General features: G+C 38.3%; 1 protein-coding gene across 1 annotated transcript in view; it reads right to left on the bottom strand.

The window, feature by feature from the left end:
* The window catches only part of LMO7 (LIM domain 7), a 320,447-nt gene that overhangs the window by 44,518 nt on the left and 249,053 nt on the right, over positions 1-26,876 (bottom strand). Inside the window, exons 8-15 of the mRNA XM_042781037.1 lie at positions 23,524-23,776; positions 22,265-22,546; positions 20,191-20,910; positions 19,272-19,301; positions 8,070-8,187; positions 5,721-5,863; positions 3,970-4,420; positions 2,428-2,721 (exon numbers count right to left, since the gene is read on the bottom strand). Coding sequence (XP_042636971.1) covers positions 2,428-2,721; positions 3,970-4,420; positions 5,721-5,863; positions 8,070-8,187; positions 19,272-19,301; positions 20,191-20,910; positions 22,265-22,546; positions 23,524-23,776 — 2,291 coding nt within the window. The remainder of the gene's footprint in view (positions 1-2,427; positions 2,722-3,969; positions 4,421-5,720; positions 5,864-8,069; positions 8,188-19,271; positions 19,302-20,190; positions 20,911-22,264; positions 22,547-23,523; positions 23,777-26,876) is intronic.

The raw sequence follows: 26,876 nt of genomic DNA, 5'->3' as shown, positions 1-26,876 counted from the left end.
TATATGGATATAATAGAGCTACTAGGGGCGAAAGTTATGATAATGTCTTAGTCACAGCCAAATACATTAAGGGAGTAAGTTGTTAGGCCTGTGGGCTCAGGACCATGGTCAAAGGGGACATCAAGCTCAATTGGCATAACATACTACACAAAAGCACTCTTCTATGACCTACTTTGGTGAGTAGTGACCAGAGTCTTAAAAGCTTATCAGTAGCCAACTAGATGCAATAATTGGTATCTCCTCAACCAGGGCAAAGAATAAAGAAAATCAAAGACACATGGAAACAATTAGTCCAAGGGACTGACTAGTAGAGCATGCAAACCTTAGCTTACTTGACCCTGAGACCAGAAGAACTAGATGACACCTGACAACCACTGTCATTCATTCAAAAAGGGATCAAAATGTGGAACAAAACTCAAAATCATAAAAAAGACCAGGTTTACTGATCTGACAGATACTGGTAAAACTCCTGAAACTAGGCCCCTAGTCACCCCTGGGCCTGAAATTGAACTCACTCCCGTAGTTCCCAGCCAAACAGTAAATAGTAATAAAAGGTGAAGAATTACACCAGGCAGGTATACTCCTTAGAATAATCAATCTTGAGCAATCAGAAGGGTAGCATTTTCAGAGGAAGACAGCCCGGAGGGCAGGAATGCACAGGAAAGGAGGATGCAGAGAAAAGGTAAACAGGGAGGAATTGAGAGGAAGGCTGTTACATCATGGGGAATGCAATCAATGTCTTGAAATAAAATGTGCATGAACTGTTACATGGAAAATGAATTTACTCTCCAAAGTTTCAACCAAATCACAATTTAAAAAAATTTTCACATAAAGCTATTTTATTAACATAATTTATATACTTGATCTTTTGCTTTGGAGAATAAATACACTCTAGTAAAGCAGCAGAGAACACTAGACTAATCCAAAGAACCACAGAGCTCCTCCATGCTAAAAAACAAACAAACAAACTCACTGCTGCTGCTCTCAAGTTAAATGGACTCAGAACAACCCCTCCTCGGGTTGCCAATGTAGTATCTCTACAGAAGTAGATTGCCCAATCTTCCTTCTGAGGAGCAGCTACTGGGTTTGAACCATTAGCCTTCTGGTTAGCAGTCAAGTGCCTTAGGCACTATGGCACCAGACCGCATTAAAAAAGGGAAAACAAACCCACTGCCATCAACTCCAAACCCATCGCCATCGAGTCAATTCTGATTCATAGCAACCCGTGTTGGGTTTCCAAGACAATAAATCTTAAGGAAGTAGATTGCCCCATCGTCCTTCCGCAGAGCAGCTGGTGAGTTTGAACCACCAACTTTCTGGTTAGTAGTCAAAGACCTTAAGTGCTGCACCATCAGACCTCCTTAAAGACAACTATCAAATTGCTTAACGGGGGTTTCCTAAAAGGAAAAGCTTTCTGTTTGCTTGAGAACCACTTTACAATGTACAAGTAAAACACACTAAATGAACACTCATTACCTAATAATTCTTCTCCGTTGGGATTTTAAGTAGAGTTTAAGAGAATAAAGAAAAAACACCCACAATCATTCTTCATCTGACTACCTTTTACACAAATAACATGTGCCTTCCATAGTGATACTGCCTTGGAAACCCAAGGAGGGGTCACTATGAGTCGGGTCCAACTCCATGGCAAATAACAACAACGTTTTTTACAACTGTATATATTAAAAAAAAAAAAAATAGCATAGTTGCACTTTGGAAATACTTCCTGGGGGGAGGGAGCAGTTGGCAAACAAACATAGGAGGCATGTATTATTTGTGTAAAAATATGGTAACAATTTGTTTGGGCCCTAAATGTTAAGGAATACAATTGTCAAACCATAATTACACTTTCCCATTTATTATTATTATTATTCCCATTAAAGGACAAGCAGTAGTTTAAAATTCCAGACAGTCTAAAGTATAAATGAGAATTAAAAGTTACTAGAAGGTTAATATGAGAGAGACAAAAATGCCATGTCCCTAGAGGCCAACACCTATCATGTTTGTGGGTTTCTCCTTGTGGCCAGTTCAGTTTCCCTGAGAAGGGGCTTTTCTTTCCCACATATATACTAGACCTGCATCTGAAACTATCCAAGTGACTCCTACACCTATAACTTGGGGCTGGTGAGCACTAAATGTGTGAGACAACAACTACTAATTATAGTACAGAGAGAGAAAGCCAGCCAAACCCCAAGGAAATTGATTCATAAAGTCTCTGTACACACATTTTATAAGAGTTACCTAGACTCATAAATTCAGAATTGGAATAAACTTACTTCATCCTTTAAGAATCTGTCAGAAATAAAATATAGTATCACTTTCCACATCATCAGCCTAGACTAATGGGGAAAGGTTAGAAATACGGTTTCTTAATTTAAATGCTGATGTTTCTGAGCAGAGGGCTATAAAGAGCCTTCCCAAACTCACCTGTGATCTTGGGACATCTACTTGTGGTGAGCTTCTCTCTTCTCCAGACTCAGACATTAAATCGAGGCCAGAAGTTGAAGACAATTCAGCTGGAGAAATGGCAGTCTGGTCCTGGGAGAAAGGTGAGGAAGGGGCTGTAGGAGAGGGCAGTCTCATTATCCCTTCCCTGGCTGCTGCCTCTTTCTCACTCAAAAAGCTGGAAGGAAGCTGGCTGGCATCTGGTTTTTGAGCAGAGGTGTTTTGAGTTCTCTTAATGCCTTCTACATCTCCATTGTACTTCCAGCCATCGTCCATCTAAATGGGAAACACCATTTTAAATTTGATAATCAATGAGCTTTTTTTTTTTTTTCTGTTTAAAACATATATTCGTTGAATTAATTTTTAAAAATTATAAAAGTAACATATACCTGCCCCATACGAAAGTAACTATTGCTAAAAGCCTGAATTGCATTCTTGTACAACAGATATGTCCATATGTAGTAAGAGGAGCTACTGTTTCCACAAAAGCATCCATATTATATATAGACTTCTATAACTTGCTTTTATGTGTTCAAAAATGAATCTAAACATCACTCCAGATCAATAGCTAGAACTCTAAAGCAGACTTTTTAATTTCTGGACACTTCATAATATGGCTATCAACAATTTATTAATTTGATGGGCATTCAAATTTGTTTAACGTTTTCTCTAACTTCTAAAAATACTGTAACAAATAGCCATACACAGTTTTACAACTTTATTGTCTTTTGATTATCTTAATAGTGCCTGCCTTATAATTTTTTCTTTTTTTATGCTGTCAAATATGTCTATATTTTCCTCATGGTCAAAGCTTCCTGGCCAATTCAGGCAGGATTACTTGGCTTCAGATATTCTACTTTTTCATGATATTTTTCCTCTCTCAGCTTTTAAGACTACACATTGGCAGGTCTAAAGGGAATGTGATCATTGGTCTTCTTCAGACTATGTTCTTTTTCACACAATTTAGGTTAAGCCACTGTCAGGTATGTGTGCTATTTCAGTCTCAGGGCAAATACTTCAATATTTGATACCCTTCAAAATCCCAATATAAATAGAAATATATACATTTGGGCATTTTCATATTCAAACATATTAAGTTCTAATGAATTGGGAAATCGGGAAAAATAGAAATTTTTACCTACGCACTTGAAAACACACTTAGGTGAAATTATATGAAATTGCTGATCAAAAAGAACTGACTAATGAACTTCTTTTTATTGAACCTAAAACTTTAAAAAAGATATATCTGACAAAAGATGGCACTGAAAAAATACATGCTTTGCCTTAGGATGTATGGCACTCATTAACATGTAGCAAGTTATAGTCACAAAATTTAAAGTTCATTAAATTCTGCATCATTGCTATATTTTAAGCATGAAATGTCTACTTATTTTAAATACCTTAAAATCAAAGTGTTGATATTATGCTTATTTTACACATTCAGTAGAGATAAACTGAACCTATGCACAAGTTCACCAAGCCTTTACTCTTCAACACATACCAAATGAACTGGGAAAGTTTTACCGTGTAGGATCTGGGGAGTGATGAGATTCCTCTTGACTGAGAGCCAAAAGGTCTCGGTGTGACCACAGATGTTAACCTGGCTGTATCAGTTTTCTGGTAACTTCTGGGGAGAGGAGCTGAAACCTGAGTTGACTCCATTTGTGTACTCAGTGAATGCCAAGAGGACAAAGATGCTGGGCGTAGTTCTTCTGTGGGTCTTTTGGAAGGAAACTGAATTTCAGCTGTTATATAGTCCTCTCTTTTTGTAAAAGCTGTAGAATCTTCTTTAGAAATTTCTATAGGGTAAGTTCTTCCCTTCTCTTCTGCTCTCTCACTCTGGGAACTTTCTTCTGATAAAGTTGATGTAGGGAACAGCTTTTCTTCATTCAATACATCATCAGAAGAATATATTCTTCTCCTGGGTGTAATTTTTCTCTGATGGTCACTGGTAGACATTTGATTTTGGTACTCCCTTAAGCCAAAAAAACACATCACAACCACAAAGTTATTCACTTGGCAACCAGACGGAGAAAGATAGAGGTAATTTTGGTAATTAACACAGAAAACAGACAGGGAGTGAAAAGACCATCAACACTAACCTCACACACTCATCAGTACAACACTAACCGAACAGGAGGATATATATATCGGTTAGTGTTGTGGCATCAATGTGTATATATATATATTGATGTCACAGCTAAGAAGGATTGTGAGAGCTTGACTCTGGTTGAAAGAGGCTCTCAAAAACTTCACAGGTATATTATTTCTAAAATCATAAGGAGATTTTAATAAGGAAATTTTAGTGAGAGATAATTCATGAAACGTTATCCACAAGTTTGTAACTCTTACAGAACTAAAACACCATAAATATAAGTCATTGTCTGACAACCAATTTGAACTCTGGAGATATGAATTCCCTACAGCATAGTGGGCTTTTTCCTTGTGTATTATTTTCTTAAAAATGCAATAAAATAAAAGAACACAAGATTCAGGCTCCCATTAAGACCAAGTTTGTATAGCATATGATTTCATCCAAGTTGACAGAACTTACATGGTAACACTTAGTATGCTGTGCATGCCTCTCAAGCTAATTGTGTTGCATTTAAGTGAATGAAACTGTGTTTATCATTGGCCTCTATGGTACAAAGGAATTTTGTTTAATTTCACCTGACAACCTATTTCCTTTTTCATATTATTCTTAAGGCATATATTTGCCTTCCCCCTGAGTCTGGAAAGATTCTAAGGTTTCACATAGCAACTGCTTTACAGGAAAGCTTAAATTGGCTCTTTATATTATTTTGCAATGCAAAAAAAAAAAAAAAACCAACTTTTATATTTATATAGATGTCCTTTAAAATATAATTCAAATTGCTCCACTAAAACATTAAAAATGATTTCATATTTTATACAATTTAGTTAAAATTATGACCTGCTTTTATTTGACCATTCCACTCCTAAATTCACTTACGAAGGGAAAATGCAGTTTGTCTTCAGCACCAAATATAGCTAACACCATCCAATTCTTCATGTGAATGTGCAAAGTAAAATGAAGAAATAATTTACACCAAGGTTAAGCACTTATTTCTTTTGTTAATCCAAGTCACTATTACAGGAATGCTTTCCTTTTCACTGCTGAGTAAAATGTCTAATGTTTCGTTGCATGTTTCATTAAAGGTTAAATATTAGTGAATATTTATCATACTATACTTACCCAAAATATCTACTTCTGACACTAGTACCTCCATCTATGAGATGCAATTCATTTTTATTACCTGTCCTGCAGCATTTCCTTAAACGTCTTAGAGCTTCTCTCAGACTTCCCAAGTGTCTGCTTTTCAATTTCTTCCCTCTCTTCTTTTTTCTTCTGAAGATCTGAAGTGTAGCTTTTTCGACGATCTTTCCATTTTGCAAGGTCCTGACAGAAAATCACATCAGCACAGGCATACCTGAGTTTCTATAAACCCTTTCTAGGAGCGACAGAGCGGTGGCTATCACATTACATCGCTGAGAGTATTCACTCCAACTTGATGCCAAGGTGCCCTAATTTTGCTTTTTATAGCCAGTGCTTCTGTACTAAGCCTTTATCTCATGTGTCGGTCTGAAAGCCTGACCTAGTAAGATAGACCCCATTTTTGTTTTCCCAGAAAGTGTTTGCCTCATTGCCCATTTCACAAAGAATGTTGTTAAATGCTTGTAATTAGGTGCCAGGTCAGAAAGATCAATAACCATTTCAATTTCATTTTCATCTTACTCCAAAAAGCTGGCTGTTATGTGAAATAACAGCTTTCACTAGTAACACTGAAACAGAAACATGATTGTAATGGTTAAGAGTACATGCACAGTCTTTTACTTTACAAACACAAGGTCAGTCCCTACTTTGAGGCAAGGCCCAATGCTGGGACACAGATGAGTAAGATGTGCTTCCCCTCAAAGAGCGTGCTGTCTCAAAGGTAGAGCCACCCATGTAAATAGAAGGTTACTAAGTTGGGCATTCCTACTTCCATAGTGATACTGCCTCGGAAACCCAAGGAGGGGTCGCTATGAGTCGGGCCGACTCCATGGCAAATAACAACAACAAGTGTGATAGGATCACATGGGGGAGTGGGAGTCTACAGGTCAAATTCACCTCAGAAAGTGGAAAGGAGGGTTTGGAAAGGCTTTACTGTGGAGGCACAACTCAAGTATGGATGTCAAAGAGGGTCATCTCCTCATAGGTCAGGGCAATAAAGAAAATAACAGAGGAACAAGGTGACACCTGCCTTCCATACCCCAAGAGCAGCACCCTAGCCTAGCAGAAACCAGGGTGATCAACCTAGTTCAGTTTTTACATTAGCCATAATTCTGGCAATCAGACGTTTTGGAAGGTCCCAACTTTTTTGTCTCTAAAATAGAGAAGTGTATGCTAGGAATGGGTAGTGGCTGGCATTCTAGCTCAAGTAAAGGCACATCCAATGTCTCAGACTGAACAGATCCCCACCCACAGGGCATACAAAATAAGTTCAGTTTAAACTCTCTTTCAGAGCAGACAAGACCACTCCTGCTTAACTGTCTGACATCAATATGAACAATTTCCAGACAGAAAAAAAAGCAGTATGCATTTAATCCTACAGAGAACCAGCATGAATTTTCACTTGACTTAACCTAATGATGCCTTTAATTCCATATCAAAATAGTCACCATGTATTTTGGCCAAATGACACTGAATTACTCCTTCTTGACAATTAAATGGAGTTACCAATTAAAAGAGACAGTGGAATTTAGAAATGCAGCCAAAGCAAGGGTTTCTACATTTAATCGACTTTAGTTCCTTTGAAAAACAAAGATTTACTATCTCTAGCCCTTTTGTTCATGTTACCACTTAACTCCTCTTACCATAAAGTTGCCCTCAAATGCCTTTGGGTTTTCTCTTCTACAGCTTATCTACTTTCTTTACAATCCTTCAGATTACAGAAACTACCCTTTTCAAAAAAGGTCAAGCTTTTGTAGGGTCAAAACTAAAGGTTACATTCATATCCACAGAGACATCTCAATATATGTCAGCTCTGTATATAAATCTATTTTTGATCCACATTAGATAATGACTTCTAAGCCTAAATAATACTTGGGAATATATTTCTTATTTCTCCTCAAATATTTTCTATTAAATCATAAGAACCCCTTTCATCTCTCCCTGCTAACTCCAGTCCCGTGTCCTTGATCCCCTGCTCCTCTTCTGTGCCAAACCTTGATCAAGGTCTCTTTTCTTTTACAGGCATAATTAACAGTCATGCCCCAAATTCAATTACCAAACTGCTCTAAAAAATTAATTATACAGCAATAAACCCATTTCATATTTTTGAGAATTCACAGAAAATACAGAGGAAAGGATAAACATGAAAGGATAAACATCTTATCATGTTCACAGTGACCTTTACAAGGTGACAGTAGTAGGCTCCACAGGTATAAAAATCTTTTAAAAGAAAGTTGTTCACATTATTTTACCAGGTAACAGAAAACTACAATGTAAAATAATATATATCATCTCGAGTACAATGACTTTCTTTTAAGAGAAGCAATGAGATGTCAAACAAATACTTTCCTCCCTCCCCATGTTCTTATCACCCAATCTGAAGAATACTCACATCCTGCCATTTCTGATCTTGTTCTTTTAACTGTGATCTTATTTTCTGCATCTCCTCATAATGCAGCTGACGCAAGTTTTGACCATCCTCTGTGCTGACATCGCTCATAGACTTACTCCTATAAGAAAAACACCTAGGGTTACCAAGGCTCACATGACCAAACTGAGGGCAAAAACTGGAAGGTTGGACTTATATTTCAAAATTCCATCTAAATTTCTGCTGTACTACCTAGACACTGCAGTGATCATATCACAGAAGTAGCACTACAGAGATAAATGGTGTTTCTTTTCCAAAATGCAGAAACAAGAGCCTGGTGTTAAACTCAAGTGTGAATTCTTTTACAAAATGACTAAATGAATCTTACACAAGTCTGAACGAATAATGCAATGTTCATATGTGGAGTGGTCAAGGAATAAGGGATTACTTTAGGAAAAATAATTATTAATCACTAGAATCATCTGTGTTTATTTTTCTACCAACCCCAAAGATAATCTTTTAACATTTGGCTGCCTTTTCTGGGCAGTTATTAAATAATTTAATGATTACCTGATATTTTCTCCTCAAGTTTAATACTGTGAATAATTGTGCTGCTGCTTCTCAAAGATTGTGTAAGGTAAGGTCTGCCCCACCACTCCACTGGAATTGTTCTCCAAGCTCCACAGCTGATTGTTAACAGCCAGCCATAATAACCAGTATAGTCCTCTCTTTTTATTAATGCAACTTTCATGTTTTCACACATGACACCTGCTGCAAGTAAGCACTGATGATTAGCGCTCAAAGAGCTCAATGTAGTGGAGTTGATGTTGTCAGCTGCTGTCAAGTCAGCCCTGACTCCTGGCAACCTCATGCACAATGAAACAGTAACTGTTGTGATACATAGAGTTTTCAGTGGCTGACTTTTGGATGTAAATCACCAGGCTTTTCTTGCTAGTCTTAGTCTGGAAACTCTGCTGGAACCTGTTTAGCCTCATAGCAACACACAAGCCTCCACTGATAGTTGGGTGGTAGCTGTGCATGAAGTGCACTGACTGGCAATCAAATCATGTCTCCCACATGTAAGGGGAGATTTTACCACTGAACCACCAATGACCCCAATAAAAAGTAGAAACCAACAAGTAGAGTGGGGTGTTGAACACGAAGTATGGGGGAGCTGACTGTGTGTACTCAGAAGGGGAAGATAAGCTGCACTGGGGGTGAAAGGGAGGATTGAGGAAGGCCTCCCAGAAAGGGAGGTGTCAGATCTGAGTATCTCCTTCCTGGCTGGCCCCTTAAACTTTGCCTTCTCCACATGTCTCTCTTCTTTCACAACACACTTGCCCTTAGCTAGCTCAGGGATCCAATTCACCTTTATGCAAATACTCCCAGGTCAATACCAGTCCTTCCGTTGACTCATTTCCAATAGCTTGCTGAATAAACATCTTTGCAAGGACAACCTCCAGGCATTGCTATTATAACAGAACCAAAGAAATAAAACCTAGAACATGACTTTGTGAACTGCAATTCACTAAACACAGTTAGTGTTGATGCAGCCAAACTCAATTTAGTCTCCAAACATGCTTCTTCTCTTGTGATCGTTAATGGTGCCATCTGCCCTCCCAATCATCCACATTTGAAACCTAAGAACCATTAATTCACCCTAGTTTCTCCCCTCTCCCCACTTTTAATTAGTTATCAAGTCCTCTTATTCAGTGTCTTTTTCTTTCCATTTCTATTGCCAGCACCCTTGATCAAAGCACAATCAACTCTTACCTGGATGTTCACAGTAGCTTCTTAAATTATCATCCAACCTCCAAAGCCAGTAAAGAACTTGCCTCAAACAGTCACTCCAAAGTGACCTTCACCATCACATATGTCTTTATAAATGCTACTTATTCTTCAGGATCCTTGCTAAACCCTAAACAGATATATGTGACTTCCTAGTCATTGTCCACGGGGAAGTTCAAAGGGCTCTTCAACTTGACTGTGTCTTCCTCAGTTCAAGAGAACTCCAGCCTTCCAGACTTTTGGCTAAAAACTTTAAAGTCATGAAGTCCTCTTTCTCTCATATATTGCAACTGATTCTACCAGTAAATTCTGTCATTCAACCTCCTAACTAGGATACAACTAGGATACAACCACTTTTCCCCTTATCTGCGACTACTGCCCTGATCCAATCCATCATCATCTCCCACCTGGATTATTTCAATAATTGATTTCCCTGCTTCTACCCCTTCCTATGCAACATTGAATTCTAAGCATAGTAGCCAAAGGGATCCTTTAAAAAACATCCCTCAGATAAAGGACACATCTTTCCTCAAGAACCACCAGTTACTTCCCATCTCTCTCTGGTTAAACACACACATTCTCCCAAGATCTTCAGGTCCCACATAATCTGGCCCCTGCCCACTTCTCTGAGCTCATTTTCCACCATTCCTCCATCCACTAACTCTGCTCCAGTCAGATTAGCCTCCTTGCTGGTGGTCAATCCACTTGCTTCTCCCCTTCCTACAGAGTGAACAGCATAATATTAAACTTTGGAAGTCTTACTGTGTGCTAGTAACACTGCCAGGAAGTCTCATGGATTACTTCATTTAGGAGAAGCCCTAGACTGGTTTCACCACTGACAAATTATTTGTCTATGTCTCTGAAATGGAGATAATACCTACTTGTCTGTTTTAGATTTGTGATAAGCACCAGAAATAGTGCCAGAAAATTGTTTGGGAAAATGATAAAGCTTTAGTATGTTTTTGTGGAATCAGTTACTATTCACTGGCACATTATACCATAATTTTATTTTTACTTTGGTCATGTTGTCAGAAGGGACCAGTCCCTGGTGAAAGGTATCATGTTAGGTAGAGGGTTAGCAAAAAAAAAAAAAAAAAGCAAAAGCGGAAGACCCTCAACAAGATGGAATGACATGGTAGCTGCTAGGATTGCCTCAAGCATAGCAACGATTGTCAGGATGGCGGGGACGGGGCACTGTTTGTTTCTGCTGTACACAGGTTGGCAGTGAGTCAGAACCGACTTGATGGCACCTAGCAACAGAAGTCATTTACCTGTTCCATTTGTGTTTCCTTATTTTGAGAAACGTCAATTTAGAACAGCATTTGGAGTTTGTCCAAAAACAGGCATAACATCCTGTGATTGTAGTTAAAAAAAAAAATTGTATCTTTCTAATAGCACTTAGGGTGGAGACATGAGGGAAGTGAAAGATTAAGGGAGAAGATGTGGCTCATAAATCAAGATCACTACAAGTCTTTTACTTTCTTTTCCTACTGTGCTTATCACCAACTACTCTCCTGGTACTTTCTGACTAGTGTTACAGTGAATATTATTTTAGAACCAAATGTATAGGTGAACAACCAAGGTACAAGAAAGGAATCAAAAAGGATCAACATGTGGCAAATATTCCTAAATATAAAATTACTGTTAGTCTTACAGAGCAAATAGAAATTCTGAAATACCAATTTCTGGTCTCTAACTTTCAGAGACAGATATAAATATCTTTATTTATGGACATCTAAATACATTTCTTCATCACTAGTCTGTCAGTTTGTCATACTGTGGTGGCTTGTGTGTTGCTGTGAGGCTGGAGGATATGCCAGTGCTATTTCAAATACCAGCAGAGTCACCCATGGTAGACAGGTTTTAGCAGAGCTTCCAAACTAAGACAGATTTGGAAGAAAGAAGGGGCCAATCTACTTCTCAAAATTGGCCAGTGAAAACCTTATGAATAGCAGTGAAACACTGTTTGATATACTGCTGGAAAACTTTATGAATAGCCCTGAAACACTGTCCAATATAGTGTTGGAAGATGAGCCCCTCAGGTCAGAAGGCACTCAAAATATGACAGGTGAAGACTGCCTCCTCAGAGTACAGCTGACCTTAATGATGTGGATGGAGAAAAGCTTTTGTCACCTCCATTTGCTGATGTGGCAATGACTCAAAATGGGAAGAAACAGTTGCAAACATCCATTAATAATTGGAACAAGGAATGTATAAAGTATGAATCAAGGAAAATTGGAAGTTGTCAAAAATGAAGTGGAACACATACAGATTGATATCCTGGGCATTAGTGAGCTGAAATGGACTGGTTTTGGCCATTTTGAATCAGACAACTATATGATCTACTATACCAGGAATGACAAATTGAAGAGGAATGGCGTGGCATGCATTGTCACAAAGAAAGTTTCAAGATCTATTCTGAAGTACAATGCTGTCAGTCATAGGATAATATCCATATACCCACAAAGAAGACCAGTTATTCAAATTTACAAACCAATCACCAAAGCCAAAGATGAGGAAATTGAAAATTTTTACCAGGTTCTGTAGTCTGAAATTGACCAAACACACAACCAAGATGTGTTGATTATCACTGGTGATTGGAATGCTAAAGTTAGAAACAAAGAATCATCACCTGTAGTTGGAAAACATGGTCTTGGTGACAGAAATGCTGGAAGCTGCATGATAGAATTTTGCAAGACCGATGACTTATTCATTGCAAATACCTTTTTCAACAACACAAATCGCAGCTATACAAGTGGACTTCACCAATAGGAGTACACAGGAATCAGACTGACTGCATCTGTGGAATGAGGTGATGGAGAAGCTCAATATCTTCAGCCAAAACAAGGCCAGGAGGTTACTCTGAAACAGTTGCTCAAATATAAGTTCAAGTTGAAGCTGAAGACAATTAAAACAAGTCCATGAGAGTCCAAATGCCACCTTGACTATATCCCTCATGAATTCAGAGACCATCTAAAGAATAGATTTGATGCATTAAACACCAATGACTGAAAAACCAGAGGAATTGCAGGATGACATCAAGAATATCATCTGTTAAGAAAGCAAAAGATCATTAGAAAGACAAAGGAAGAAAAGAGCAAAATGGATGTCAGAACACATTCTGAAACTTGCTCTTTAATGAAGAGTAGCTAAAGCAAATGGAAGAAATGACAAGATAAAAGAGCTGAGCAAAAGATTTCAAAGAGCAGCTTGAGAAGACAAAGCCAATTATTATAATGAAATGTGCAAAGACCTGGAGTTAGAAAACCAAAAGGGAAGAACACATTTGGCATTTCTCAAGCTGAAAGAACTGAAGAAAAAATTCAAGTCTTGAGTTGTAATTTTGGAAGATTCTATGGGCAATATATTTAATGGTGCAGGAAACATCAAAAGAAGGAAACATTAAATTTGGAAGGCCAGTGCTGCCCTACAACATGGAATAAATACAAAGTCACTGTAACAAAAAGAATTGGTCAATGTTCATTCATTTCAGGACGTGGCATATATGATCAAGAACCAATGGTATTGAAGGAAGAAGTTGAAGCTTCACTGAAGAATTGGCAAAGAACAAGGGTCCAGAAAATGAAGGAATACCCACTGAGATGTTACAACAAACAGATGCTGTACTGGAGGCACTCATTCAGCTATGCCAAGAAATTTGGAAGACAGCTACCTGGCCAACTGACTGGAAAAGGTCCATATTTGTACCCCTTCCAAAGAAAGGTGAACCCACAGAATGTGGCTATTATCAAACAATATCATTAATATCACATGTAAGTAAAATCTTACTGAAGATAATTCAAAAATGGCTGCAGCAGTATATTGACAGAGAACTTCCAGAAATGTAAGCTGGATTCAGAAGAGGACGTGGAATGAGGGATACCATTGCTGATGTCAGATGGATCTTGGCTGAAAGCAAAGAATACCAGAAAGATGTTTATTTGTATTTTATTGACTATGCAAAAGCATTTGATTGTGTGGATCATAACAAATTATGGATAACACTGGGAAGAATGGTAATTCCAGAACACTTGATTGTGGTTATTAGGAATCTGTACTTAGACCAGGTGACTGTCGTTTGAACAGAACAAGGGGATACTACATGGTTTAAAATCAAGAATGGAGTGCCTCAGGGTTGTATCCTTTCACCATACTTAATCTGTATGCTGAACAAACAATCCAAAAAGGTGAACTATATGAAAAAGAACATCACATCAGGATTGGAGGACAACTCATTAACAAGCTGCAATACACAGATGACACAACTTTGCTTGCTGAAAGAGAGGATGACTTGAAGCACCCACCGAGCAAGATTAAAGACTTAAGTCTGCAGTACAGATTACATCTCATCTCAACCTAAAGAAAATGAAAATCCTCACAACTAGACCAATAAGCAACATCACAATAAATGGAGAAAAGAGTGAAGTTGTTAGATTTTATATTACTTGGTTCCACAATCAACACCAATGGAAGCAGCAGTGAATATATCAGATGATGTATTGCACTGGGCAAATCTGCTGCAAAAGACATCTTTCAAGTGCTGAAGAGCAAAGTTATCTCCTTGAAGACTAAGATGTTCCTAACCCAAGCCATGATATTTTCAATCACCTCATATGCATGTGAGAGTTGAACAATGAACAAGAAGACCAAAGAAGAGTTAATACTTTTGAGTTGTGGTGTTGGTGAAGAATACTGAAAGTACCATGGATTGCCAAAAGAATGAACAAATCTGTCCTAGAAGAAGTGCAGCCAGCATGCTCCTTGGAAGTAAGAATGGCTAGCTTTCGTCTCACCTGCTTTGGTCATGTTGTCAGATGGGACCATGCCTTAGAGAAGGATATCATGCTTGGTAAAGTGGAGGGTCAGTGAAAAAGGAGAAGGCCCTCAACAAGATGGATTGACACAGTGGCTACAACAATGTGCTCAAATATAGCAAGTATCATGAGGCTGGCACATGACCGGGCAGTGTTGTACATAGGGCATCTATGAGTCAGAGCTGACACAACAGCACTTAACAACAACAAATACATTTCTACTAGGTATTAAGGAAATTCCATAAAGAGAGATCAATGCCGACACCTGGGTAAGAGGCTTTGGAATTAGCAAGAAGCATAGAAATATTTTAAAATATAATGAAGACTTTTCATTTATTATCTAAATCAGAATTACTGAAGAGCAGCACCACTGACATTTTGGGCTAGAAAATTCTTTGCTGTGGGCACAGTCCTACGTATTACATGATACTTAGGACCATCCCTGGCGTCTACTCACTAGATGACAGTAGCGCTCTCTGAAAGATACACAGACACACACAGTTCTAAGAAACAAATTGTCTCCATACATTGCCAAATGTCCCCAGGAAGGCAAAATCTCCATTTTCTTCCCTGCTTTGAGACATCCCTGTTCTAAATATTTGGATTAAAACCCTAAATACAAATACGTCAGAACACTAAAGCTATAGTATAAACCTACTTTTCTTGATGATTTAATCAGAAAATAATTCATATCAATTTTATTTTCCTTTCTTTTTTGTTATCTTATATGTGTTTATAGTTCTATAGAATCTTGTAGCCAACAACACATAAGAGAATGTAGAAATTGCAGCTCTCTTTGATTATAACATCACCTGGTATCAGTGTTCATTTCCTGTTGATTCTGGCAATAGATTCAATGGTTAATCATATTACAAGATAATTTCTATATATTCTTACAATAAATTTTTATTCATTGCTAACAGATTCTGACAAAAGATGTCATAACCAAATTTTCAAATTTCATGGAACCATATAGACATAAATCCATGCAACACAAAAGCATGCACATGTGAAATATCTGCCACATGTAAAGCATCTTACTAAAAATAAACAGGCAAACTAACAAGTGTTAAGTGCTAAGTAAAAAGCAAGCCAGAAATTAACAACTCAAGACTTCAAAAGATATTGCACATTTCTTTGTAACATGATGCTTACCAAAAAGAAAGCACTCACTCTATTAAAAAAAAAAAACAACAGTGCCATTGACTCTCTCATAGCAACCCCTTCTTGGGTTTCCGAGGTGATATCTCTGCAGAAGTAGATTTTCCAATCTTCCTTCCAAAGAGTGGCTGGTGGATTTGAACTGCCAGCCTTCTGGTTAGCAGTCAGATGCCTTAGGCACTAGGCCACCAGAGCTCCTATTGTTGTTGTTGTTATGTGCCATAGAGTCAGCCCCAACTCATAGTGACCCCTCCTTAGGATTCCGAGGCAGTATCACTACAGAAGTAGGATTGCCCAACCTTCCTTCCAAGGAGTGGCTGGTGGGTTTGAACTGCCAGCCTTCTGGTTAGCAGTCAAGTGCCTTAGACACTATGCTACCAGACTCCTAGAGCTCCTATAGGCAGATATTTTTCAATTACAGGGTGTTGAGCAATAATGCTTTTCTAAGTAATTATTCCAAGCTTGATAACATACATTATAACCAGAGAAATATCACCCAACGTAAACATGAAACAAGTTTTAGATTAAAAGCCTACACTTGATTCAATTTAAATTTATATTTTGTTGTCATGGCAGCAAGATCAACTTAAGGAAAACATTAGTCACTGATATAATATGGGGTGGGGAGGGACCCTATATTATAGATTTTGATTTCAAGTGATCTAAAACACACTTGGGTTTTCTGAAGGCATAGTTGTATTACTTTCCATTATTTGACAAGGCATGCAGTATTCTTCTATCTTAATTTACTGACAATCTTACTTTATTTGTACTGTCACTTTGGCAATAAACTGTATAAAGAATGAACAGCCTTTAAAAACAAATAGTGTACTATCCAAGCAAGAATCTTGATATAGTCCACAGAAGTCATTTGCTGCTGCCAGCTCTTCCAAAAAAAAAGCCTTAGCTTTGTCAGCTTTGGCATTTTGGTTTTCTTCTTTTCATAACCCAATCATACAATGTATCCTTCACTACGGGGAACATGCACCGTCACTGAAAGAGTTGTACATGTTTACATTCCCATCAAGTACTTATACTCAGAGAACTATCCCCCTTAAGCATCTATCACTGATACTTGTTTACATCATAAAGTCATATTTAATTTACTAATAAAAAATTATTTAGAAATTAGAATTCAAAATACTTAAAGCTATAAGCAGATTTTTAATGAAGTTAAAACAGCTTTCTGATAAGGAATAAAGAATAGCAGATGCTTTAGTATCACACTGAAAGCTGTCTAGTCCACCTTCACTGGTGAAAAATGCTTTAAACACATGAGACAAAGAGCAGTCATGTGCTGTTACATGGCATATTTAAAGCATGTTGGGAGCTGACTGTTAAATCAGGAACTGAGAACCACTTGCAATTGACATATAAAATGCTTACGATGCTTTAAATAGTAAGTTTAGTAGCATCCCAAAGCTCTGAACAGATCTGGTGGCCAAGTGGTGAAGGTGCTTGGCTCCTAACCGAAAGGTCAGCTGTTCAAACCCATCAGCCTTTCCATGGCAGAAAAGTGAGGCAGTCTGCTTCCATAAAGATTAAAGCCCTGGAAACCCTATGGGACAGTTCTACTCTGTTCTATATAGTAACTATGAGTCAGAATTAACTTGACTGCAATGGGCTTTTATGTTTTTAAGATCTCTGTACACTATATCAAAGTTAGAGAATCTTAGAGATTAAACAAATCCTGGTAAGAGTAAGAAGAGAAACCTAGCTACTAAGGCCTAAGAATGTTAAGATATTTGACACATACTCTCTCTTCCTTTTGCTCAAAAAAATAACAGACTCAGAAAGTTTGTTGAAAGATATTAATCAGGAGATTTTACACTAGGAATGAATGATTCTATAGACTTATGGCTGCTTAGTGCTTACTTCTAACTCTAACATTTATTCTAGTAAAGAAAAACATTTCCAGAAAGTTTGTCTTAAACTATAATGCATTATGTCTACCAGATGACAATAATGAAATAACAGTAGACAAAAATTGATAATTATAAATATGGTACATAGAACAAATATACTAGAAACTGCCAGGATATTTGAATTTGGAAGGCCAATTCTGCCCTACAACATAGTAATGTTATAACTTTTACCCTAATCAGGAACCTTAAAAACATTTCAAATGTCACAAAACCAAAACCAAACCAAACTCACTGCTGTCAAGTTGATTCGACCCATAGTGTCCCCTCCTGGGGTTTCTGAGGTGGTACCTCTAACAGAAGTAGATTGTCCAATCTTCCTTCCGAGAAGTGGCTAGTGGGTTTGAATCACCAGCCTTCTGGTTAGTAGTCAAATACCTTAGGCATTATGCTACCAGAAGATAAATGTCACTCACCATCCCTTAAAAAGAGCTTTATGAATTAAGAGTACATGGACAATGCCAACCACATGTATATTAACCTCAAAGTAAATGTGAATATTCTTTTCCCGTCATTTAAAAAAAAAAAAACAAACTCACTGCTATTGAGTTGATTTTTCAACTCATAGAGACCCTATGGGACAGAGTAGAACTGCCCCATAAGGTTTCCAGGGCTATAAATCTTTATGGAAGCAGATTGCTTCATTTTTCTCCCAAAGAGCTGCTAGTGGGTTCAAGCTGTCAACTTTTTTACTTAGCTTAACTCACTGCCATCAAGTCATTTCTGACTCATAGCAACCCCCACTGGGTTTCCGAGGCTGTAAATCTTTACAGAAGTAGATCACGCTGTCTTCCTTCCACTGAACAGCTGATGAGTTTAAATTGTTGACCTTCTGGGTAGTAGTCAAGTGCCTTATCTCACCAGAGCAGCAAACCGATTTAACCACTGGGATACCAAAGTTCCTTTTTTCCATCGTAAGTTTTCTAAACTGTAGTTATTTGGGGTTATAAGCTCAAGAACTCAGAATAATTTTCATCCATATAGCAATTCAACTAAGAAAGTGAATATACCTAACCTTAAAAACCAAAAACCAAACTCACCGCTATCGAGTCAGATCTGATTCATAACCCCTCCTTGGGTTTCGAAGGCAGTATCGCTATGGAAGTAGATTGCCCAACCTTCCTTCTGAAGAGTGGCTGGTGGGTTTGAACCACCAGCCTTCTGGTTAGCAGTCAAGTGCCTTAGGCACTATGCTACCAGAGCTCCCATACCTAGCCTTAGGCAACAGCTTTTGTTATCTTTAATAAACTCCATGAATAAAAGAAATTTAAAAAAAATACACATAGAACTGAATTTTTAATTTCCAGTGAAATAAAAGTTTTGCTCCATTTTAGTTCTTCATGCACTGGATATTCAGACACAAATATATTACCATTAGATTGTCAAAAGTAAGAAAAATTTCCCAGGCTTTAGAATCTCATGCATAACACACAGTACCCCCATTTAGTGGCATGCCAGAAGAGAAGTGCAATAACACATTACACAAAGGACAAACAATAAGCAGAGGTTTTTTTTTTTTTACTATGAACCATGAAACTTACCCATTCTCACCATAAATCTTTTGAAAGAGTCTGAGAAACCAGAAAATCAAAAATTAAAAAGTCATTTTTTCAGTCATGTTATTTTCTGAATGTTCAAGGCCTGTAACTAGAGATGGACAAATCTCAAAAGGTTGTTTTCTTCAGCCTCACTGTTGATCATGTTCCAAGTTCTCACCACAGTTGTATCTCAAGAAATCCAGACTTTAGTGATATGCAAGGTATCTTAATTTACTTTGAACCACAAGTCCATAGGAAAAGGCTTCCTGTTTTCAGGGACCAGTAAGCAGTTAGATTTGGGTCTATGAGTTTTATTCAACCTAATCACATTTGTCCATCCTCAAGTTCAACAAAATTGAATTTTCATGTAAAAGGCAAGTTGTTTAACATAGAGATGCAGATTCAGTTATCAAAACCATGATTACATACATGTGAAATTCATGCATTTTAACATCAATGTTTGCATTGTACTTTAAACTACAAATAAAAACAAGTCAAAATATGATGGTCAAAGAAACCAAGGTCAAAACTGAAAATCAAGTTACATGCAATTTGCAATGCCATATTTTATGAGAAACACATAAAACCAAACTACAATCAGAAATGCCTAGACATGAGAATAAAAGTCTTTAAATGTAATTGAAAAACATGTTCATGAAACTTCATGTTGGCAGTTCCGTAATTTTGCTTAAGGCCAAAGGCAAGATTTATACATACACCTTCTGACTTGGGCTTAACGTAAATGAATGTAAACACGTGCAAATATGGAATTGCACTTCTTCCATAAATGATTGTTTCTCAAAACAAAACAAAACAAAAGTCTACAGGATGCTTCAAAATGGCACATGACATGCATGGTCGAGCAATATGATGCTGTTTTCACACACACAAGATCAGACTCCTTGCAGAAACACACTCTGACCTCTCAACCATCAGCCGTTTCTTGTGCCTAACTCTGCTGGCTTCCCTAATGGCCTCCCACTTCTGCAAGTCCATCTCACTGCAAGGACCAGGAGTGAAGCTGATTGGAGGCACAGCAGTTCCCAGTTTCCAAGACTGGATCTTACGGGTCAACATGTCATCTTTCTTTTGCCGATAAGTGGGAACTAATACTCTACAACTATTACTTTTTTCTTTGGATGGGCATGTCCTTTCAAGTACACAGAGAAATTTTGCTTGAATTTCTGGAGGAAGAGTCCAGGGCTCGGGGAAAGGTACTGGCTGGTATCTATCTGGGGCGCCCGACAGAGGCACCTCTTTCTTCTGCACTGGCATTCGACGAACTATCATATCATCTTTTTCTAAATCAGGAAGTACTGATTCATCTTCTCTGCATTGCAAAACTATATCTCGCTCTACAGGATCATCTTGTTCAGAGAACCTTCTAAAATCTTCAAAAGCCTGGAGAACATATGGGTTGGCATGGAAAGCCCCAGTCTTCCTAACAAAGAAATCATCATTCTCTAAGTCAGGATCCAGGGTCAACATGTCGAGGTCATCTCTTCTATACCCTGATGTAGAAGAGGGATTCTTTCTGCGTGTTATGAGTCTTGGACCAGAAGTAGGATCGATTTTGATATTTGTTTCAGAAGACAAGATGTCATCAGAGTATGTTTGAAGGGCCTGAAGCAAAAAAAACTGACTGAAGCACAGAAAAGAAAAAGGAAGGGAGAATCTTATTAAGTTTCAGGAGAAAAGATCATTACATAGCAGAACAGCTAGCCAGACACAGTCACTTTGGGTGAATTATTTTAAGAAGTCACAGGAGGGATTCAGGCTTGGAAAGAAGACTAGCATTTAATGCTATCTCCAGTGACTTTTCTAGATACCATTTAAAACAACATGAGAAGCCTGTACTTGTCAAACAAGGTAGACACTAGAAAGGCTAAGGGATGGGGCTGAAAGGTGGATCAACCACAACTCCCCGATACACACGCCACACTCCCTTTTGCCCCTTCTTCATTCTGTGAGCCACAGAGATCTAATTCCCCACCTAGAAAAGGAGCAAGGATCTTGAAAAGTTTCAAGAGTTGGGCACCATGCACTTTATGCAATAGGCACATGTTATCAGTGGAGGGAAAAAACAAATGCTCTAATGTATCTTTCCTTTTCTTTGCATTACCTTTCATTTATTATTTGCCCTTTCCAGCATCTATCTAAAAGTTATTTCCTTTCTCCATATCTACACACACAACACAACTCTAAAAGGAGGTAAACTTTAAAAAGTCTTTTAGAAATGGTTTTCCAGAGAACTGACAATCACATTACATGTAAATATATACTGTCTTATACATGATTTGGCTAAATAAGAATGTTTAATCCTAAACTTTCCAAGATTACATGCTCACACAGAAAGCATTATTTTGTACATTATGCTTTTATATACTAAATATATTAACTAAGTAAGATTTCATGGCTCAGCGCAGGCAGGTCATAGGAGGGTGTGTTAACGCAGCAGCAGCAGATGCGGGCAGATGTCTGAGGCCAGGCTCCAAGTAGGTGCTCATGCAGACAGTCCACCTGGACTCATCCGAGGCACCCCTGGGGCTCCTGGCTGCATGTGTATCCCATGATTTTAAGGCCCGTTTGGTGGCTAGTTCCAGCACAAGTGAAGGTCTTTGGCAGTTGCTGTCCAGGCTATGCTCTGCTTTTTGTATTTGACTAAAACTGGTAGAGCTTCGGTTAGAGCCAAAGTCCTCCTCCTCGGAGTGTGAATTCCTTCTACTGTGGAGTGATATGGAGAAAGGCAGGGGACAGTGAGGGGGACAAATAACTGGAGAAAAACAAAACCACTAACAATACCTCCAAGCTACAACTGTGTATAGAAGGGCCAGTTAAAATCCAAATCTTAAAATTTAAATTTAAATAGGAATTCTTTTCCATTACAGAGGTTCCAGGGAAAATTAATTAACCTTTCTTTCTCTCTCTTAAAAGCTGCATCCAGATGGGGCATTGAATGAACACTGGAACAACAGAAAACATGCATGAAGACAAACCTGAATCCCTGAAATTCCTTATACCATGGTTTGTAAGTTTCTCTTTTTATTCTTTTCCAGTTCACATCTTCTGGGATTGAATATTTGGGAAGGAACTGATCAAAAGTATTCCCTGGGTTTGGCATGATAGGACTTAGCTTTCTCACATAAAGATCATCCTTTATAACGTTGGGTATCCTTGCTGTCTTTACTTCTTGCTCTTCCAGATAACAAGGGGAGTTTGACATTTCTTGTACAGTTGACCAGTTTTCCACATTTGTGCCCCAAGTCCGCCTCTGGTTACTGTTCAAAATATCCAACCAGTTAAGATACTGTATGAGCTATTTGTCACAGAGAACATAAAAGGCATGCTTTCTGGCTCACATTCACTCTACTGTGAATGAAGCAAATTAGTTCCCATTCTCATTACCACAGCTCCTACAACAAAGTTAAGGCATTGCACCAGCATCTTATTTTAATGGGAGAACAGCTAGATACACCACAAAGGCCAAAGATATTCTATTAGAAGCTGTGTTAAAAGAAAGAGACAAGTTGCAAACAATTTGAGGTGTTACTTTCTGCGTTAAAATCAATTGGCATAGTAGACATCCAGACCCAGGACAAATATTTCTGACCTCATCAGCTGGTATACTCCAGTGGCTAATGAATCAGCAGGAGAAAATATTTGTGAACAAGAGTTAGAAGAGATGGTTTTCGAGATGAAACTCTCAGGCCGCTTTTTCACCTGGAATCTACGGTTGGCTAAGTCATCCAAAATTATGTCAGGCAACCTTCGTTCATCCTCAGAGTCTGAATCACTCTCAGAACCACACACCTCCATCTGATAGGATGCTGGATTTGAAAAAGCACACTCTGCTCTGCTAATTTGATGGGAAATTAGAGGAGTCTTTTCGTGTCCACTGAGATCAATCAAGACAGGGAAAAATTGGGAGAATAACACAGCAGAGCTTACAGAAATCATGATAAGTCATCTCATATGCTGAAGATATGCCAAGAAGCTGAAGGCATGCATCTAAAAAAAGAACTAGCAAATGATATGCAGACATTTTAAAATGGAAGAAATATCTGCAAGATGTGTATGACTAAAAATATAGGAAGGAAGGAAAAATCTTTCCATTAATGAAATTTGATATATTATCTATGAAATGCATTTTAAGAACCCATTGTCTTTTTTTTTTAAAACCACCTTTAAATATCCCACCCAATTCACAAAGCATGCTGAAATTTCAAACCTTCATAATCAGACTGCATTCCAGTACCTTGAAAATGTTCCATCTGCTTCTGTATAGACTGGGCTTGCCCAACTTCTTCTGTTATCTTCATTTTTCTCTGGCCTTTTCTTCCTCAAGGGTGCTGGCATGTAGGTTGGCTGTCTACTTTTGTTGGGTAAAAAACGATTGAATGGTAAAGCCGACTTTGGTTCAATAGCTGAAATCCTTCGATATGACATATCATCTTTATTATAATCCTGCATTTTGAATGTAAATTCAGAATCTGTGTCGCTTTCACAACCTACAAAAAAGGCACAAGAATTTGCTTTACTCGCCAGATTCTTCATCTAACTGAAACCCACACAAGCTGCCTGCTTTGTCTTTCCCTTGGAAACCCAGTGTTGCTACTGCTAACTGCAGGGAATATTTTTAGAAATTTGTCATGAAGTTGTGATAAGATCCATTAGGAGGAACTTGCTTTGCATACTAGAGGCACACGGGACATTCTTTTGTTAGTGGACATTCTAAGCAGATAAAGTCCCAATTTACTGCTGAATCCCCTTTTCTTTTCAATCTTCTGTGTGCCCTTAAATGTTTCATAAAATGTGTTGATATAATTGTGATATAATGTATTTGTGCATAACATGTAGCAATTAAATCACAGTCACTTAAAATGGGATACAAAAGTAATTCCAGAGAACATCAGTCACTTTAAATAAGGCATCCAGCTAATATAAAATATATGTGAGGAGAGAGAGCGAGGAGGGCATGGAAAAAAGAAGGAAAAGTACAAAATCACAAAAGGGGAGTGGTAGATCTTTGGGAGACCCTTATAAACAAGAATCACATATTAGGATAGGAGGTTAGGTCAGACGACTTCTCAATCCCAAAGGCATTTCAAGTCTTATGCCTAGATGAGAACACAGGACTTAAGCTTTTTACTGACTCCATGGGAATCATATCAGGACCTTTCCATTTTGCCCCCAAATCATTTAAACACAAATTCTTGATATATCTCAAGATCAGATAGATACAAATACTCATCTGTTCTCTTTAAAAAATCAATCAGTCCATCAATTTCCTCTTTTAAAGGTATAGGAGGAAAAGAGTGAAGAAAACATCACTCCAGAGCCAAGCTGAGTTCTCTCTCTCTCTCTGTCCCTCTTTCCTTCCTGTTTCTTCTGCAAACCTTTGCTATCTTTACTAGCTTTCCATCAAGGCTTTCTCAGATGCTGGCTGTATGCAGTATCTGACAGATACAGGCTCTCAGCATCTGCAGGGTTAACCTGACCCAAAGGTGATCCGGTCTCCTCCCTCCTTCCTGGCAGGAATCTACAGTAAATAACACTGAGAATAATATTCAGGATAGAGCTTAACATACAGCTGCAAGAGAGGACAGACCAAGGAAGAGAGTCAGGTTAAAAGGGTTAGAAAGTATAAGCAGCTATGTCCAGGAGGATCAGGGGTCAAGAATCTGCTCCTGTGTTTGTTTTTATCACCTCCTAAATAATTTCCCTTTTGTTTCCAATAAATGTAGTAATAATTGTTGCCAAAATTTGCGCATGTGAAATTTTTTATCTCAAACTGATCATTTCATTTTTGCATTTTTAAAGTGAAGATCTTTTCAGGGGAGGGAGGCAGCACAATGCCCCACACAATAGGCAAATATCTAACAGGTTTCACATTCATGACAGTCTGCTTCTGTAAAGATTTACAGCCTTGGACATCCTATAGGGCAGTTCTACTCTGTCCTATAGGGTTGCTATGAGTTGGAATTGACTCAGTGGTAGTGAGTGCATTTGGTTTGGTTTTCAAAAAGGAAGGAATCTGAGTTTGCGATCTTGTTACACGGAAAGTCACTGTGGATCAATCTACGACTACAATGTGGTAAGCAGCAGAGGCATTTTAATAAACTAGTCACAGAAAAGTTTTCACATCACCCTGGTGGTCTATTAAATTATAAAACACTTGGTTTGTGGAAGGCTGTGTTCTACAGTGGGAGCTTTAACTCCATTTTGCGGTTTGACATAAGTTTCTCACACACCACCTGAATTCTTTCTGACCCTTAAACCAACACTGTGGCTACGCACTGACCAGTTCCAGAACAAACCTAGGGAGAGGCTGTTTACCCTCAGGAAGAGTGTGGTCGAAAGTAGATTGTTGTTGTTGTTGTTATGTGCCATCGAGTTGGCCCCAACTCATAGCGACCTCTCCTTGGGTTTCCGAGGCAGTACCACTACGGAAGTAGATTGCCCTGCTCACACATAGAACCAGGGAATTTGCCTGAATGTGTCTTTTGTTAAATTATGGTTGGGGTCCTGGAACTGTTTTATAGCCACCTTGTGTCATGCCGCAGGCTACATGGTCATGAGTCATATATGGACTACCACCTAGCCAGATAGTCAAGCCTCAGAACCAATCCTGTAATCCTTTTTTAAACTTCAATTATGTATGTATCCCAATCATGGTCCTTTCCTGGCTTCTGTAGTCCTGCCTGCAACAGTGATGAGTCAATCTGACACCAATCATGATTTTATGATGATTCTCTGTTTTCAATTATACATAATTAGCCCTATGGCCATGACTCAGTACACTCCATACAGCTTTCTGTAGTATATACATGCTGATGGTTTCCCTCTTCCTGTACAATTGTCTTTGTTTGGTTTGTCTTGTCTAAGGCTTAATAAAAGGTTCTCTATAAAACATGTTTGACATAGACAGATACATACTACATTAGTCTGTTATTGTCAAAAGTCAAGGAAAGGTTTATATAAGGAAGGAAATTTTCTTTGGTTGTTACCAGGGCTGTGAGGGAAGGGAAGGAAACACTGCTAGATAGGTAGAGACAAGTATTGAACTGGGTGAAGGGAAGGACAACGTACCAAATGTAAGCAATCAACACTGTGGCACTAAGAGAAAGACAGAGAAGTGCACGAAAGGTACAGATAACAAAGCTGTATTATTTTGCACATCAGTACTGTGTTATCAGTGATGGCAAACACTGGTCTACAGGTGGACAGATGGGTGGACAGGCTGAACGATTATGTATGTCTATGCAGGGGGTAGTGTGCCCAAGACCATGTACAAGTTGGGCAGACAATATTTCTACAAATGTATTTGTATGTTGGTGAGAATTTCCAGGTACACAGTAGGACTGATAAGGGACAAGGTTGTAGTCACTTCTTAGCCACAGCCAGCTACCCAGAGGGAGCTAGTATTTGGAGCTATGGGCTCACAACCATGGTCACAGGAAACATCAAGCACAATCGGCATAACATACTACACAAAAACACTGTTCCACATCCTACTTTGGCCAAGTAGAAACTAGGATCTTACAAGCGGCCCTCTATATGCAACAATGGGTCTCTCCTCGTCCAGAGCAAAGAAAAATGAAGAAAACC

Source organism: Orycteropus afer, unplaced genomic scaffold (genome assembly GCF_000298275.1).
Source record: "Orycteropus afer afer isolate SDZICR_OR568_19922 unplaced genomic scaffold, OryAfe1.0 scaffold00081, whole genome shotgun sequence".
NCBI classification, from domain to species: Eukaryota; Metazoa; Chordata; class Mammalia; order Tubulidentata; family Orycteropodidae; genus Orycteropus; species Orycteropus afer.
This window is presented reverse-complemented; position numbering and strand designations above follow the sequence as displayed.